This window comes from Pelodiscus sinensis, chromosome 4, assembly GCF_052426305.1.
Source record: "Pelodiscus sinensis isolate ZL-2025 chromosome 4, ASM5242630v1, whole genome shotgun sequence".
Classification (NCBI taxonomy): Eukaryota; Metazoa; Chordata; order Testudines; family Trionychidae; genus Pelodiscus; species Pelodiscus sinensis.
In genome coordinates, this window is record NC_143055.1 from 18,967,682 (window position 1) to 18,983,424 (window position 15,743).

Here is a 15,743-nt window from a genome sequence, read left to right on the forward strand (position 1 = left end):
AAGTTTATCTAAATTTATTTATTATTATTCACCATTGTATAGTGCCCACAGCTCTTGGAGGTGAGGTGCCTTCAGACATACAGAAGGCAGGTCTCTGCCCCAGAGAGCTTAAAAAGGAAAGCTATTCAGGACGTGAAACGTGTGTGCACAGACATACACACAGGCGTCTTATTCCTTCTTTTATCATATCCTGACTTCACGGTTAGTTATTATTGTATTGCTGATTAACTTTAATATTTTCCTTTTGGGTTTTGTTTTTTATTTTATTCCTTGCTATATTGAATTTGGGTACTAGCTTGTCATGTATCACTGCCTCAGAGTCTTAAGATATAAGAACATAAGTATGGCCATATTGGGTCAGATCAAAGGTCCATCTATCCCAGTGCCCTGTTTTCCAATAATGGCAAATGCCTGGTACTTCAGAACAAATGAACACACCAGGTAATTATCACGTGATCCATCTCATCACCTATTCTCAGCTTCTGGCAAACAAAGAAGACTAGAGCCACCATTCCTGTCTATCCTGGGACTTAGATGTTAAATGACCTATCTGCCTAGAACTTATCTTGTTCTTTTTTAACCCTATTATAGTCTTGGCCTTCACAAAATCCTCTAGCAAGGAGTTCCACAGGTTGACTATGTATTATGTGAAGAAATACTTCCTTTTGTTTATTTTAAACCTGCTTCTGATTAATTTAATTTGGTGACCTCCCCCCTCCCCCCAGCTCTTGTGTTATGAGGAGTAAATAACACTTTCTTATTTACTTTCTCCACATGAATCATGATTTTGTAGACCTCTGTCATATCCCTCGAGTCATCTCTTTTTCAAGCTGAAAAGTCCCAGTATTATTAATCTCTCTTTATATGGATCTTTTTCATACCCCTAATCATTTTTAGTACCTTTTCCAATTCCAGTATATATTTTCTGAGATGAGGTGACCAGATTTGCATGCAGTATTCAGGATGTTAGCATATCATGGATTTATATAGAGGCAATATGATAATTTCTGTTTCATTATCTATTCCTTTCCTAATAGTTCCCAACAGTCTGTTAGCTTTTTTTGACTGCTGCTGCACATTGTATGGATGTTTTCATAAAACTATCCACAATGATGTCAAGATCTCTTTCTTGAACAGTAACAGCTAATTTATATCCCATTATTGTATATGTAGTTATATTTAATCAGGGCCAAAGTAGCTGCTTCTGGGAAATGCTCCTATCATTGAAGTACAGAAGGCTGCTACGTGAAGTTCAATTCATTTTATTGATTTAGCTTCCAATTCTCATCCTCAGTTCCAAAGAGCAGCCCTGAAATCGTTATTCAACTAGTTCTCTGTAGTTGGAGTTCTAATTGGGATTGTTACTGCAAGTTACTCTCCAAAGAGTGGGACTCCATGTTATCAATGCTCAAAAGAGAAAGGCTTTTATTTAGTAACTGTAGTTCAAGTCAATTGACAGCATAAGTCTGCACTGCTCAATTACCTGGTATCTTTAGAATAGATTCTGATTAAGAGTAATGGAACTGAAATACAGTTGAGGCCACTGCTCCTTATAAATTCCTGGCTCTGAATTTTCATTGCTCTGAGGGAGTATACAAGGAACCTGCAGTGTAACTGGTTTTCAGAGCTCATGTACTACCAAGAACGTTTTTCCATCCTGTTTACCCAATAAAGGATATTCTGTGCTAGATACGTAGACTCTGCATTTTGGTTGATGCAGAACTCCTTTAAAATGGAATCTTTCCATTATTTTAGGTTCAAAATGGCCTTACCCATGGTATTAAAACTAAGTTTAATTAATTTTTGCAGCTGCTGTGTTTGGAAAGTTCTTTAGAACAGATTATCATGTGAAAGATGACAGAACTCAAATGAAACAGCACTTGTTTGCAGACAGTGGTTTTATTCAGGTTCACCAAACTAAGTGATTGGGCAACAAAATGGCAAATGAAATTTAATGTTAATAAAATGTAAAGTAATGCACACTGGAAAAAATAATCCCAACTATACATATAATATGATGGGGATTAATTTAGCTACAACTACTCAAAAGAGATCTTGGAGTCATTGTGGATACTTCCCTGAAAACATCCACTTAGTGTGCAGTGGCAGTCAAAAAAGCAAATAGAATGTTAGGAATAATTAAAGGGATAGAGAATAAGAAGAAAATATCTTAATGCCTCTATATAAAACCATGGTATGCCTATATCTTGAATACTGCATACAGATGTGGTTGCCTCATCTCAAAAAAGATATATTGGCATTGGAAAAAGTTCAGAAAAGGGCAAGAAACATGATTAGGGGTTTGGAACGGGTCGCATATGAAGAGAGATTAAAAAGAGTTGGACTTTTCATCTTAGAAAAGAGACGTCTAAGAGGGGATATGATAGAGGTCTATAAAGTCATGACTTGTGTGGAAAAAGTGAATAAGGAAAAGTTATTTACTTATTCCCACAATATAAGACTAGGGCTCACCAAATGAAATTAATAGGCAGCAGATTCAAAATAAACAAAATGAAGTTTTTCATCACGCAGTGCACAGTCAACCTGTGGAACTCCTTGCCAGAGGATGTAGTGAAGACTAGGACTTTAACAGGGTTTAAAAAAGAGCTAGATAGATTCATGGAAGTTAGGTTCATCAATGGCTATTAGCCAGATGGGTAGGAATGGTATCCCTAGCCTTTGTTTGTAAATGGGTGATAGGAGAGGGATCACATGACGATTACCTATTGTGTTCCTTCCCCTGGGGCATCTGGTATTGGCCACTGTCAGCAGACAGGATATTGGGCTAGATAGACCTTTGGTCTGACCCAGCATGGCTGTTCTTATGATGAAAGTATTAAAACATACTTTAATTTGGAGTAGGCCTTATCTTACACTCAAAGGCCACGTCTTCACTTTCTATGCTAAAGATCAATCTTCTGATATTCAGGTTAGTGGGTCTAGTTAAAATCCACTAAATCAAATGACAAGGCTGGCTCCAGTCAGCAGTAGTAGCACCAGTACTATTCGCAGTCACAAGGAGTAAGGTAAGCCGACGTGAGCATTTGCTCCCATTGGTCTCCCTCTGTGAAGATGGCGCCAAGCTCAGCTTCAGGTAAGCTGACTCCAGCTACATATTTTCTGTAGCTAGAGTTGCATACCTTAACTCAACTTCCAGATCTAGTGTAGACCTGGCTAAAGATATTTAACATTTAAATAGTTATGTAGGAAACTAGATATGACATGACTTTCTCCAGTCACAGCTCCCTGGCAATTTACATCTACAACCCACAAAGATCTGTAAAGTGTACAAAGAGCACTGTTCTCCAGGCATTATCAGCTACTGTGCAAGAATGTAATGGCATTTCTATTGCTACAGTAAGACTGCAAACCTATTTGCAAATTATGGGAAATTTTCTGCAGCTTGCGTTTCATCTCAACAAACTACTGACTTGGTACGTTAATCCTGTAGAGAGCCTAAATCCTGCATTATCTCAAGTCAGTGTGATTTATTGTGCAAGTTGTATGGATCCCACTCAAGGGGATTGCTCTTACAGAAGTAATTAATTATGGGGATTGAAAAATAATTAATGGGATATTGCTGTGTACAACATGTCCTTAGCACATTTAAACTCGAGTCACATTATAGTAAAAGCTAATATTAATCAGCTAAGATGTTATCACTAAGTTTTGCTTTAAAACATGCTCTTCATTTGTGTCACTCAGTTTAACTGGGTCCTGAACACACAGGTTACATTTAATATTATTTTTAAATAGATAGACACCACTACAAAATGGCATATCAAGCAAGCATATAATTGATTATATCAAAAGTGAAGCCTAAGAAATTATTTTTCATACTGGAAACTATGTCATCCATTGTAAAGGCAAGTATGTGGATGCTTACAAAACACTTCAGAAAGTGTCTAAGTGCATATTCCATGTTCCTTTCACCAGTGGTATTGTTGGCAGAGATTGGCAGCAATGACATGAGAGGTGTCAATAACATTCCAATTATTGGCATACAAATGAGCATACCAACAAGCAATATCCTTCACAGTGGTTGACTATCTTCGACAATATCAAACAAACAGGCTGCCATGCTGGCAAGCCCAGAGGAGGCAAAACACAAGTGCAAGGTTGCACAGCTGAGGCCTGATTCTCATTTATTCCATTCCTGCATGTAGGGCAAAGAGGTGTGGTAAGGCAAAAATGGCTTTATGCTCCCCATACCTTTGGGTTGTGTATGAACCGACCCAATCCCAGGTGTAAATTAGAGCAGCCTTATGGCTCTGCTTCCCAAGGGTCTCTGTATGAAGTGGTAAGCAGACCCATTGTAGTCTAGTACACTTTCTGTATGTTCAGGGATTTGGGAGGAGGCTTGGGGTAGCACATTTATGTCAGCTCAGTGTAATTGAGGAGCCCTCTGTTCAGGGACATTCTCAGATGATTTATGGTAACTCTGAAGCAAGCCTCTGACCTAGATATGTTAATCTGAGCCAATTTCACAAGCTACTTATTTAGGTAGAATAAGTAAACAGTCATTAGGATTTCAAAAATCAAATCTAGACAGCTGCTTATAACATTCTTATTAATGTACAATCACCTGGAATTCCCTTTCAATTCATAGCTATGTTTGTGGAAACAAAGGAGTTTCTGCTTTTTTTTTTTACATGCAGTAGAATTCTGTCTAATACGTCCAAATATAATCTAAATGTCATAAGATTTCCCCGAAGTGAAAAAAAAAAGATTAAGGCTCATTAAAATGTTAGACAAGATATGACAAGGCTAGGCTAGAGTATCCTCTAAGGTCACTAAGATATTGCAATGTAAAATGATTTTACAGTCATCAATGATCTTGTTATTCCACCAGGAAATTTTCTTTACAGAAATGTCTTGATTTATGTTATGGGTTTCTGCTAAACTGCCGGCTTTGTCTTTACCAGACAATGTGCCAAGACTCATTTTAAAAAACCTAAACAATTGGCTATAGAAAGGGCAAAGTTTGGTTCTTCAAAATATTTTCTGGGTGAGTGTTCTTGGTATATAAATATGTGTTTTTCAATATGTATTTGTAGTAAGTAGTATCTAGCTGCTGAATTCCTACTGTTCATAGTTAAGTTTTCACTAAACCCATGAACAGCAGGAGGATAATCAACAATGAAATTTGATTATACAGTTTCACAGTGTTTTTATGCTGATGGGCAAACTGCTGTTATGAATGGCAGTAACTTTCCCAGATAAGTTAGGTATGTATTACTTTAATTATTTTAGTAGGATGCCAGAATTTGTTCATTTAAGTGTCTTGCATCATCACATGGTGTCAGTCAACACGACAGTCTTGTGTGCTTACATTCAGAGTGGATATCCCTTGCTACACATTAAAATGACTGCTGCTAACAATTTATACATTCATTTTCCCTGCTGAAATAAGTAAGTAGAAAAACATGACAAAAGACATAAAAAGGTTCTGAATACAGTCTCAAATTGCACAGGGTCACTGAGACTAATTATTAACAAATCCAAAGAGATACAGGCAGTCCCCGGGTTACGTACAAGATAGGGACTGTAGGTTTGTTCTTAAGTTGAATTTGTATGTAAGTCGGAACTGGTACATATTGTAGGGGAAACTCTAGCCAAACATTTTTTTTAGTTTTGGATAGCATAGGGAAAGGTTAACTCCCCTCTAATGTTTGTTTTGCTGTCTGTTCCCCTGTTCAGAAGATTTCACATCTATTTCTGTCCCTGTGACAAACTCAGGACTAAAGGAGTAACTCATCAAATACCAAACAGCTCTGCACCATGCTTTGAGCTAATAGCTTTATTTCCACACACCACCCAGGGTTCTAGGAGGAGGGTCCTTTTTTGCTAACACAATGAGGCCAGCACTTTGTTTGTTTTGGTGGAGTCTTTGTTTGCCCAGGGAGCCCAGCATGTATAGGGGGAGGAGGGGCGGAGAGGCTGCTTTTGTCTGCTGTTCGGTAGCCTGTTGCTCAGGGGAGGGGGCAGCCTGTTGCTGGCAGGGGGGTGAGGGGGGGCAGCGGGCGTGGGGAGGCACTTTTCCTCTGCCCGGCAGCTCTGCGGGACCCCAGTCGGAGCCGGCCCGAGGAGGAGGAGGATCCTAGGACCCAGGTGAGCGAGCCCCGGGAATGCTGCTGCGCATGTGCGGGAGTTGCCTCACCCCGTTCGTATCTAGGGATCCGACGTAAGTCGGATCCACGTAAGTCGGGGACTGCCTGTACTCCATTCTTTTTGTAAAATAGAACAAGCTCAACCATGAACGTTTCCTTGAATTTTTTAAATAAATTGCTCTTGACTGTTTAATAACACACATAAATACCACATTTTCCAATGATGGAATCTACCTTCATCCTTGAGTGTATAAATTGGCAAGTTTTAGACAACAAAATAACAAAGTACAGACCAGAACATTCTAAGTCACCAAAAGCCCCTCTAGAACAACAGGTGTGAAATCTGCAAACATACCTCCAATGCATCATCCAGGGCATCAGATACCCCAACAACAACTGTGTAGGTGAAACAATACTATCACTATGCTTTCAAATGAACTCACATAGAAAAACAATAAAAGATAAAAACACCATATCACTGGATGAATACTTCATAAAGCGACCACTTTATATCTGACCTCTCAGTCCTCAGCCTCAAAGGAAATCTGTGCAATGCCTTCAAAAGACAGGCCTAGGTACCTAAACTCATAACTCTGCTAGGGTATGTCTACACTACCACCCTAGTTCGAACTAAGGTGGTAATGTAGGCAACAGAAGTTGCAAATGAAGCCCGGGATTTGAATTTCCCGGGCTTCATTTGCATCTTGCCAGGCGCCGCCATTTTTAAATGTCCACTAGTGCGGACTCCGTGCCATGCGGCTACACATGGCACGGTCTAGGTAGTTCAGACTAGGCTTCCTAGGAGGAGTAACAATAGTTCGGAATAGTCCGTGCCACGTGTAGCCGCGCGGCACGGAGTCCAAACTAGTGGACATTTAAAAATGGCAGCACCCGGCAAGATGCAAATGAAGCCCAGGAAATTCAAATCCCAGGCTTCATTTGCAACTCCGGTTGCCTACATTACCACCATAGTTTGAACTAGGGTGGTAGTGTAGACATACCCCTAGACACTAAAAACCATGGACTCAACAGAGATGCTGATTTTATGATCAATTACAACAATTTGTAACACATCCGAAAACCTGCAAACCCTTAATTGCTCACTTCCTACCTAACACTAGTTATCTTCCCCAGACTTGTAGAAAAGCTCTGTGAAGTTAGAAAGCTTGTACCTTCCACCAATAGAAGTTGGTTCAATAAAAGATGTTGTTCACCTATCTTGTCTTTGTCCTTACAGATGAGTTGGTACGTGGGTAGTTTGGCTGTCTGCAAGCATGGAGGGTTCTTAAATCTTTTCTGCCTGTATTTTGTACACAGTCCCCAAAACAGTTAGAAAGCTTTTAAAAAGTCTATAATAAGGAAATATTTTAGAGAGTCTAGCAGATCGAATACACAACATGTTATTTGTAAAAGGGCAGAATTTTCCTTTTTGATACCAAAAAAGGGAGAGGAACCCCATATCTCTTGTGGAATAGAGGTTTGATGTTTTATTTTAGAAACCAGTACAGAAAGCAAAGCACCTTCCTTCAAGCCTTCAGTTCTATGGGCTGTGACTGTAACAAGGATTTATATCTACTATATATTTGAGAGAATTTGAGTGGCTATCTGTCTGTCTATCCATGAGTCAGTTTGTTCAAGAACTCCTCCAGCCCCCTGTCCTGAGTCCCTCTTTGCTCCCAACCCTGATTCCTGTACCCCCCACATCCTCAGCCCCCTGCCCTGACTCCAGCTCCCCCCACACACACACCCTCATTCCTCTGTCCTGAAGGGCTTGAGCAACGCCGGTAAATCTTCTAGTCATAAAATAAACCAAGAACAGTACATACATTTGAAGTTCCCCTTCAAGGAATGAATGAGCAGTTTTTGCTCCCTCATATAGCAGAAGCCCTAACAACAAAATGGCTTCTATAGCTCTGTCTACATTGCAGTTGGGGTATGCCTTACATCTTGGGTGGACAGACAACCACTAGCTCAGCTTGACTTAACATGCTAACAACAATAGCAATGTGGACAGTGTGGAATGGGTGGTATCAAAAGCTAGATGCCAGATTACCAGCTCACCTGAGTCCTGTTGCCTGAACTTGGGTAGACAATTTGTGCCATTGCCTTGCTGTAACACCTACACTGATATTTGTGGTACACTGATATTAGCTTGCACGGAGCTAGCACATCTGTCTGCCCGTGACAAAATAGTCCTTTGCTGGCTGCAGTGTAGACATAACCTAAATATACTGCAGTTAAATTGGGTGCACTTAACCTACTTTCTCATTTTGAGCTCCTGTAAGGATTCCACTGGGTCTACACTTTCCCATGCCAAACCAATGTCACCTCATTTGATTAGGAAATCTATTGCCTGGGAGAACCAAGACCATGACTTGAAAACTCGTTTTGTGAATTTTTTCCAAACCTCCCAGAAATAGTCTACCTTAGCATGAGGTGTGACATAAAATTTCTAGGACTGGCTTCTTTTGGGCATGATCAGGATAGTAGTGAGGAATTGAATAGGGGCTTGTAATGAACAACTACTTTCAACCTAAACTATGAAATAGCTACCAGAATGCTGTTAACTTTAGATTTCTGCAGCTTCTTCTGTAGCTGTGTTTACAAGTGTATTGATTTCCATACAATGAAAGGTTTGTTGCTCAATCCCACTGACTGTTTGATCATCAAGTATTTACATAAAACTAATTAATGTATTTTCATCACTTTTGGGGGGAGAATGTAAGTTAAATGACAGAGCATCAGTTTTGGTGGCATAGAATAATATCAGACATTTAGCCCATAGTAACAGGAATGTCTCAGCCCTTTAAATGCTGGTAGAAGCATTAGTCTATTCTGTTCTGTTCTAATCTATTCAGATTTTTATATCAGGCTTATCACCATTGGTGCATTAAGCAACATGGCCTTCCAGCTGCTATGTGTTATTTGTTCTTTCATCCTTTGCATGTGCAGTGGAGTGTCTTGTTTTGGTAGAGTTTCTTTATTGTTTTATTGTGAGTTTATTAATAAATATACATGTTGCTCTGTGTTTTGACCTTGCAGACAAGAAGAGAAGAAAATAAAGCCCCAGTTAACTGAAGGACTTGTGAAAAATGAACGTGTTTTAGATCTTCAGAAAAAGATTACAGAGAAAACTATGGAGCGTAAAAAACAAGCTGAAATCTTAAAGATTACACCCCAGAAAGATGGTGCGGGACCAGGAAGATCTTGGGAATCATATGAAGTAAGAAAATCAGCGTTGCAATAAATAGTTATGATGGGATCTATTTTTAAGTTTCAGTTAGCAAAATGTAAGTGTGACAGACATAGCAATTTCTTGCAGTATTCTTGAGATACCTTATTGAATTTGGGATCCATTATATTAAATTAATGGTTTACTTCTTAATGTGGAATAGAATGGTGTGTAACCTCTCAAGAGGGGAGATGTGACAGATGTGAGACTTGAGAATACAAAGGACTATTGTGAACATTGTGCCAGATAAAAATGGCCCTGAAGAACTTACAGTGTTAAGTGGTTTTCCTGGGAAATACCTAGTGGGAGGTGAATGTAAATTCCCCACCTTCAAATATGTACAAACCTAGAGATTTGAAGCTGCATCTTGAGGAGGAGGCATTGTCTTCCGATCATCTATTACATGAGACCCAGATCAAAGGTCCACTCTACATAGTATGAAGAAAAAACTGAACTATTCATGGTTATTCTGATTCTGACACTGAAAATGCACTGACACTGACAATGATTATGAACTTGTAACCATGGAGAAAAACCAGCCATGGATTTTGAAGGACTGACACCCACCTGATATCTAGGTTGGAGTTACGGTAACCTCTGATAAATGTTTATCACGTACATAGATTATTTCATTGCTTTTAATATGTTTTCTTTATAATGCTTTAACCTTAAAAATAAATGTGCTTCATTATAAAGAGCTATGTGCTAATTTATAACTGCTGTCCATTACCATGTTCATAGTCTCTGGAGAGAAACCAAAGAATAGATGCTAGCCTGTTTAGGCAATCTGGCTTGTGAGGAATATCACCTGGGATACGTCTACACTGTGCATTATTGCGCAAGAAGATTTGCAAATGAATATCGCCACTCCTCATTTGCATACCTAATAAGCCACCATTATTGCAGAAGGGGCTTTTGAGCAAGAAGGAGCTGTCCACACTGTTTCTTCTTGCGCAAAAAACCCCTCTTGTGAAGGAGCTGTTCTGCCGCTTATTTTTGGAAGAATGGCTCCTGCACAAGAGGGATTTTTTTGCGCAAGAAGGAGCAGTGTAGGCAGATCACTTTTTTCAATTTAAGTGCAATATGAGATCTACCTCAAACCCAAATACTCTTGTCCCACTTCCTTCCCACCCCTTCTTTGAGGCCCCGCTCCACTCCTTCTCTGAGGTCTCAACCTGCTCACTCCATCCCCCTTTTTCCCTTATCACTCACTTTCACCAGGCTGTGGTAGGGGTTTGGGATGCAGGCTCTGGTCTTGAGCCAACAGGTTCAGACTGTGGGAAGGGCTCCGGGCTTAGCCCAGGGTGGGTTGGAGTCCAGGAGGGATTTCAGAGTGCAAGTTCTAGGAAGGAGTTTGGGGGCAGAGGGCCTCACATCTGGGGCAGGAGGTTGGGTGCAGAAGAAGGCTCAGGACTGGGACAGAGGTTCAGGAAGCAGGCTCTGGCTGGGCACTGAAATGTCTTCCGGGTGGTGGAGCAGCGGGGTTAAGGCAGGCTTACTCCTGCCCTGGCCGTGCACCACTGCTGAAAGCAGCTAGCATGTACAGCAACAGCTCCATGGTGCCATGTGCTGCCCCTCATCTATAGGCACTGAGCCTACAGCTTCTACAGCCTCAGATAGAGGCAGCAAGGGGAGGAGCCCGGGCTCAGTGCTGCACTACCCCTTTGAAATACAACCACGGCATTTTTAAAGGGGCAGTGCTACTCAGAGCCCAGGATCAGCTGTGCAGCGCTGCCCCTTTGAAACGCCACTGCAGCATTTCAAAGAGTCAACGCTGCCCTATCAACTAATCGAATAGTCAATGCAAAAATGCTTCAACTACAGGCAGTCCCCGGGTTACATGGATCCGACTTACATCGGATCCCTACTTACAAACAGGGTGAGGCAACCCCGCATTAGCTGCTTCCCCCCAGCAGACCAGGGAGATGCGAAGCTAGGCCACCCCCCCCCCCCCCCCCAGCAGACCAGGGAGACGTGGAGCGGCTTTTCTCAGCAGACACCTCAGCTTGAGAATAAAGGACTGAGGGAAGTGAGGTGTGGGAGAATAAAACTGAGCTCTGGAGAAATGTTTGGCTAGAATTTCCCCTACAATATGTACCAGTTCCAACTTACATACAAATTCAACTTAAGAACAAACCTACAGTCCCTATCTTGTACATAACCCGGGGACTGCCTGTACTCGATTAGTCAATTACATGATCCTTAACATCCTTAGTCAAGAGATAAGAGTGAAGTACAGTGTGAATGTCTGAAAATGACAGATACACACACAGTGTATGCAAGAGACAGATTTGTATTGCCAAGCTCCCTCCATCTAGGGTTGTCAGGTGTCCAGTTTTGAACTGGACAGTCCAGTATTTGAAGGTTCTGTCCAGGAAACAAATTGAGAAAATACCAGACATATAAAATATCCGGTATTTTCTAATTAGGTATGTTTTTTAGGTATGTTTTATTATTATTATGAGTACCATCACATCGTTGTGAACTGCCTGGCTGGTAGACATGCTCACGCTGAGTGTGTCTACCAGCCAGGCAGTAAGCAACTACGCGAGCGGGGTGTGGGGTCAGGGCCGGGGTGGGGTGGAATCCCCAGGGCTGGACTCACTTGTGCTTCGCCAGGACTGTGCGCAGGATCTGTATGCACCCGGGTCAGTCCCGCTCCCCGCCAGCCAGTTCTTTCCCCCCGCCCCCCACCTGGCCAGCCCGGCTCCCTCCTTCTCCCTCCCGGCCAGCCCTGCTTCTCACCGGTCGTTCCCCCCACATCTTCCCCAGCCAGCCCTGCTGCCCCCCAACACACACTCCCGATCTCCCCTGGCCAGCCCCACTGCCCCTGACTCTCTCCTCCCCCCCGCCTGGCCAGCCCTGCTTCCCACTGGATGGCTGCCCCCCTGCCCTCCTCCCGGAAAGACCCGCTCCATTCCCAGCTGGTTCCCCCTCCCCATCTGAGATCAAGTGTGTCTGGTATTTTTTTTTAAGCCATCTGGTAACCCTACCTCCATCCCCTTTTCTCTGTGTGGAGAAAGGGTAGAGAGTAGGGGAAAGAGGGACACCCTGACATCCATGCCCTGCCCCCCTTCTCTCCTCACACCCTGCACAGGAAGCAGGAGGCTCCCAAGGAGGCCGCTCCAAGGTGGAGAGCAAGAACAGCATGACAGTGGGAGGAAGGCAACTGAAGTGCCAGAGCTTGATAGCTTCCTGGCCAAACCAGTCAAGATCACCAGTCAGAGACTCTAAGATCTATCAGTAGATCCCAATCTACTGGTTTGTGACCACTGGCCTAGATGAAAACATAGATTTCAGATATAAATAGTACATTAATGTAATCCTTTCACGAGGTTGCTTATTGCAGCTTCAAAATCTCCATTTAAAGCACAAATCCATTAAACATATGAATGTGTGTTTAATTTTAAGCATATTCTTAAGTCCAACTTTGCTCAGCAAAGAACAATATTTGGGGCTTTATTTGGAAGATTATTTAAGTGTGTCCTAAATAGAGGTGGTTTCCCAAATGGAGGCCTTAATCACCTGCTTTGATGCTTTGCTGAATCCAGGCCTAGACTAGGGCAATTAGAGTTCTCAAAGGAAAACTGCAGTGTAGTAAAGATATTCAAATCACTACAAAGAGAAAGTCATGTTTTGAAATAAATAAAAAAGAAATATAAATCTCTAGATAGGATATTTGACAATATGATGGTAGAATATGACTCTGTGAATGCAGCTATCATTTGAAGCATAAGAGTTTGTAACTGTTGTGAAGTCCTATTCTTTTGTTTTGCATAACTTTACACTTAAAATATCACAAGATGTTAATCCTTTCCCCCCCATTTAAGTCCTAAGGCAGATAGTTGTAAAAATCATTTTATAATTCAATATAAAGTATAAGTAAAGCACAAGTTATAGGAAAATATTAGGTCCTCATCAGTGCTGATTGGGTTTACTCAGCCCTGGACAAGGTTTATTTCAGAGAACAAGCCAAATCCTTGTCGATTTAGCCCAGTTGTTTTTCATAGGTTTAACTTAGAGCAGAAAGTGGTCCAGTATCTTCACTGCAGGAAAGGAAGCCTCTTTCTGTGCAATAACCCAGCAGAGTCCACCCTTCATGCCACTTGTACTGCCTACCTTTTTGATGCCTTACCTCTCAGTTCCCAAATACACTGAAAGTAGAAGAACCCTTTTTGATGTTGAAGTCCCTGGATCAAATATTGGCTTCGTTTACACCTATATAAACCTTTTTAACTCAGTTGGTTTGTGCAGGTGTAAATGAGGGCAGAATTTGTTCCACACATATTTTGACACTGTTAAATTCATAACAAAAGAGAACGTATATTATAATTTAGAAAACTAATGTAAAAAGAACATTCTTGGTGCAATTAGATACTAAAGTAGCTTTGTCTGTCTGTGCTGTTTTTTTCTGGAATATGGTCTTTGTGAACCTAGCTGTTGAATCATAACACCTGTAGGCTGTGTCTAGACTGGCCACTTTTTCCGGAAAAGCAGCCGCTTTTCTGGAAAAACTTGCCAGCTGTCTACACTGGCCGCTTGAATTTCCGCAAAAGCACTGACGATCTCATGTAAGATCGTCAGTGATTTTCCGGAAATACTATGCTGCTCCCGTTCGGGCAAAAGTCTTTTTCCAAAAGACTTTTGCCTGAAAGGGCCAGTGTAGACAGCATAGTACTGTTTTCCGCAAAGAAGCCCCGATCGCGAAAATGGCGATCGGGGCTTTTTTGCAGAAAAGCGTGTCTAGATTGGCCACAGACGCTTTTCCGCAAAAAGTGCTTTTCCGGAAAAGCATCCTGCCAATCTAGACGCGCTTTTCCGAAAATGCTTTTAACGGAAAACTTTTCCGTTAAAAGCATTTCCGGAAAAGCATGCCAGTGTAGACGTAGCCGTAAAGTTTGATATAGATATAAGTAATTCCTCATTTAACACGTGCCCCTTAACACGTTTTTGCGATAGCACAATTTTTTTTTATGGAATGTTTTTTGAATTACACGACCGTCCCCGGAATAACACAATTTCCCCCACTGGCCCATTGCCAGTGGTTGCGCGGGGCTTCCCCCGCCTTCCTGCAAAGCGGCAGAGTGTTTGCTGCTTGCCACACTGTTCCCCACTGACTCCCCCTCGCCGGACGCCTTGCCCCCTTTCCTCTGCCCCCACTTGCAGGCCGGTGGCTGGGTTTCCCCAGCTGGCTCGTCACCAGCGGTTGCGTGGGGCTTCCCCCTCCACCCTGGAAAGCGGTGGAGGGTTCGCCACTTGCCGCACCATTCCCCGGCGACCTCCCCCCCCACCGGATGCAGTGTAGGTCCCAACCCAATCCCCCTCCCCCCTCCTCCCCTTCCCTTTCCCAGAGCCAAACACCTCCCCTCACTTCTGTAATCCAGTCTTCTTTCTCCCCCAACTTTATGTCCCGGTCCCATCAGACACCACCGCTTGAAACGCAACCCGCACCTTTTCCATTATTTTCAATAGGAAAATTGACCCCGTATAACACGTTTTCACTTAACATGATCATTTTCTGAAACATATCAATAGTGTTAAATGAGGAATTACTGTATGCATCTGAGTGTTGACATAGGACTATCAGGATAACTTTCTGACAGAGATATAAAAGGAGCATAACAGTCCAAATATAATTTGATTTTGTCTTGGCCTCAGTTTGTTTAAACAAATTGGGCCTATCACCCTTGGTTTGTTTCTGTTTATCGAAGCCAATATGAAGCGATATACTTGCCCCAATCACAGTACCTAGTGGAATTTTTGTTTGCCAGCCATTCAGATTGTTGTGTGAAAATTAATTCCTTAATCTGATTAGACACTCATGTTTGTACCATGATAATCTGTCTTTCTTTTCTGCAGAACTCTCTGCAAGAGCCCCACTGGAAAGAGTTAGAAGAGAGTCGGGGACATCAGTTCAAGATGCTTCAGCATGGCTTTATGTCCAGAGAAACAGCTCAGAAAATGGCTGCATATCAAGCTGCAAGAAATGGAACCACTTCTTGTATATTGAGATAATATGGAAAATGAAATCACTTTGGAAAAAATCCAGACTTGGTCTAAATGTGAACACTTCCTTACTGTATCTGCTAATGCAAGGGTTTAAATAAGCCATTTTTCTCACATGTGTTGGCTTACGAGTTAAATTATGAGCAGCTCCAACATAACCGAAGTGGAATTTGTAACTTTGATCAACTAAATTGTATTTCAAATTTGTTGAGACTTTTTCTATTTAGAATGTAAAACATATAACAGATTACATATTTACTTTGAAATTTGCTTGTGACAACAAACTAACAGGTAAGAATTCAAAGAGGACTTTGAATATATATCTTGCCATTGTTATATGCTATGTCAGTTCTTTGTTATGTTCATTTTCTGAAATAAAAAATAAAAATATTTAA

General features: G+C 41.6%; 1 protein-coding gene across 2 annotated transcripts in view; it reads left to right on the forward strand.

The window, feature by feature from the left end:
* The window catches only part of CFAP99 (cilia and flagella associated protein 99), a 70,813-nt gene extending 55,070 nt beyond the window's left edge, over positions 1–15,743 (forward strand). For both annotated transcript variants that reach the window (XM_075930877.2, XM_075930874.2), the window contains 2 exons: positions 9,153–9,333; positions 15,202–15,743. In XM_075930877.2, the coding sequence (XP_075786992.2) occupies positions 9,153–9,333; positions 15,202–15,357 (337 nt within the window). In that variant the 3' untranslated portion in view covers positions 15,358–15,743. The remainder of the gene's footprint in view (positions 1–9,152; positions 9,334–15,201) is intronic.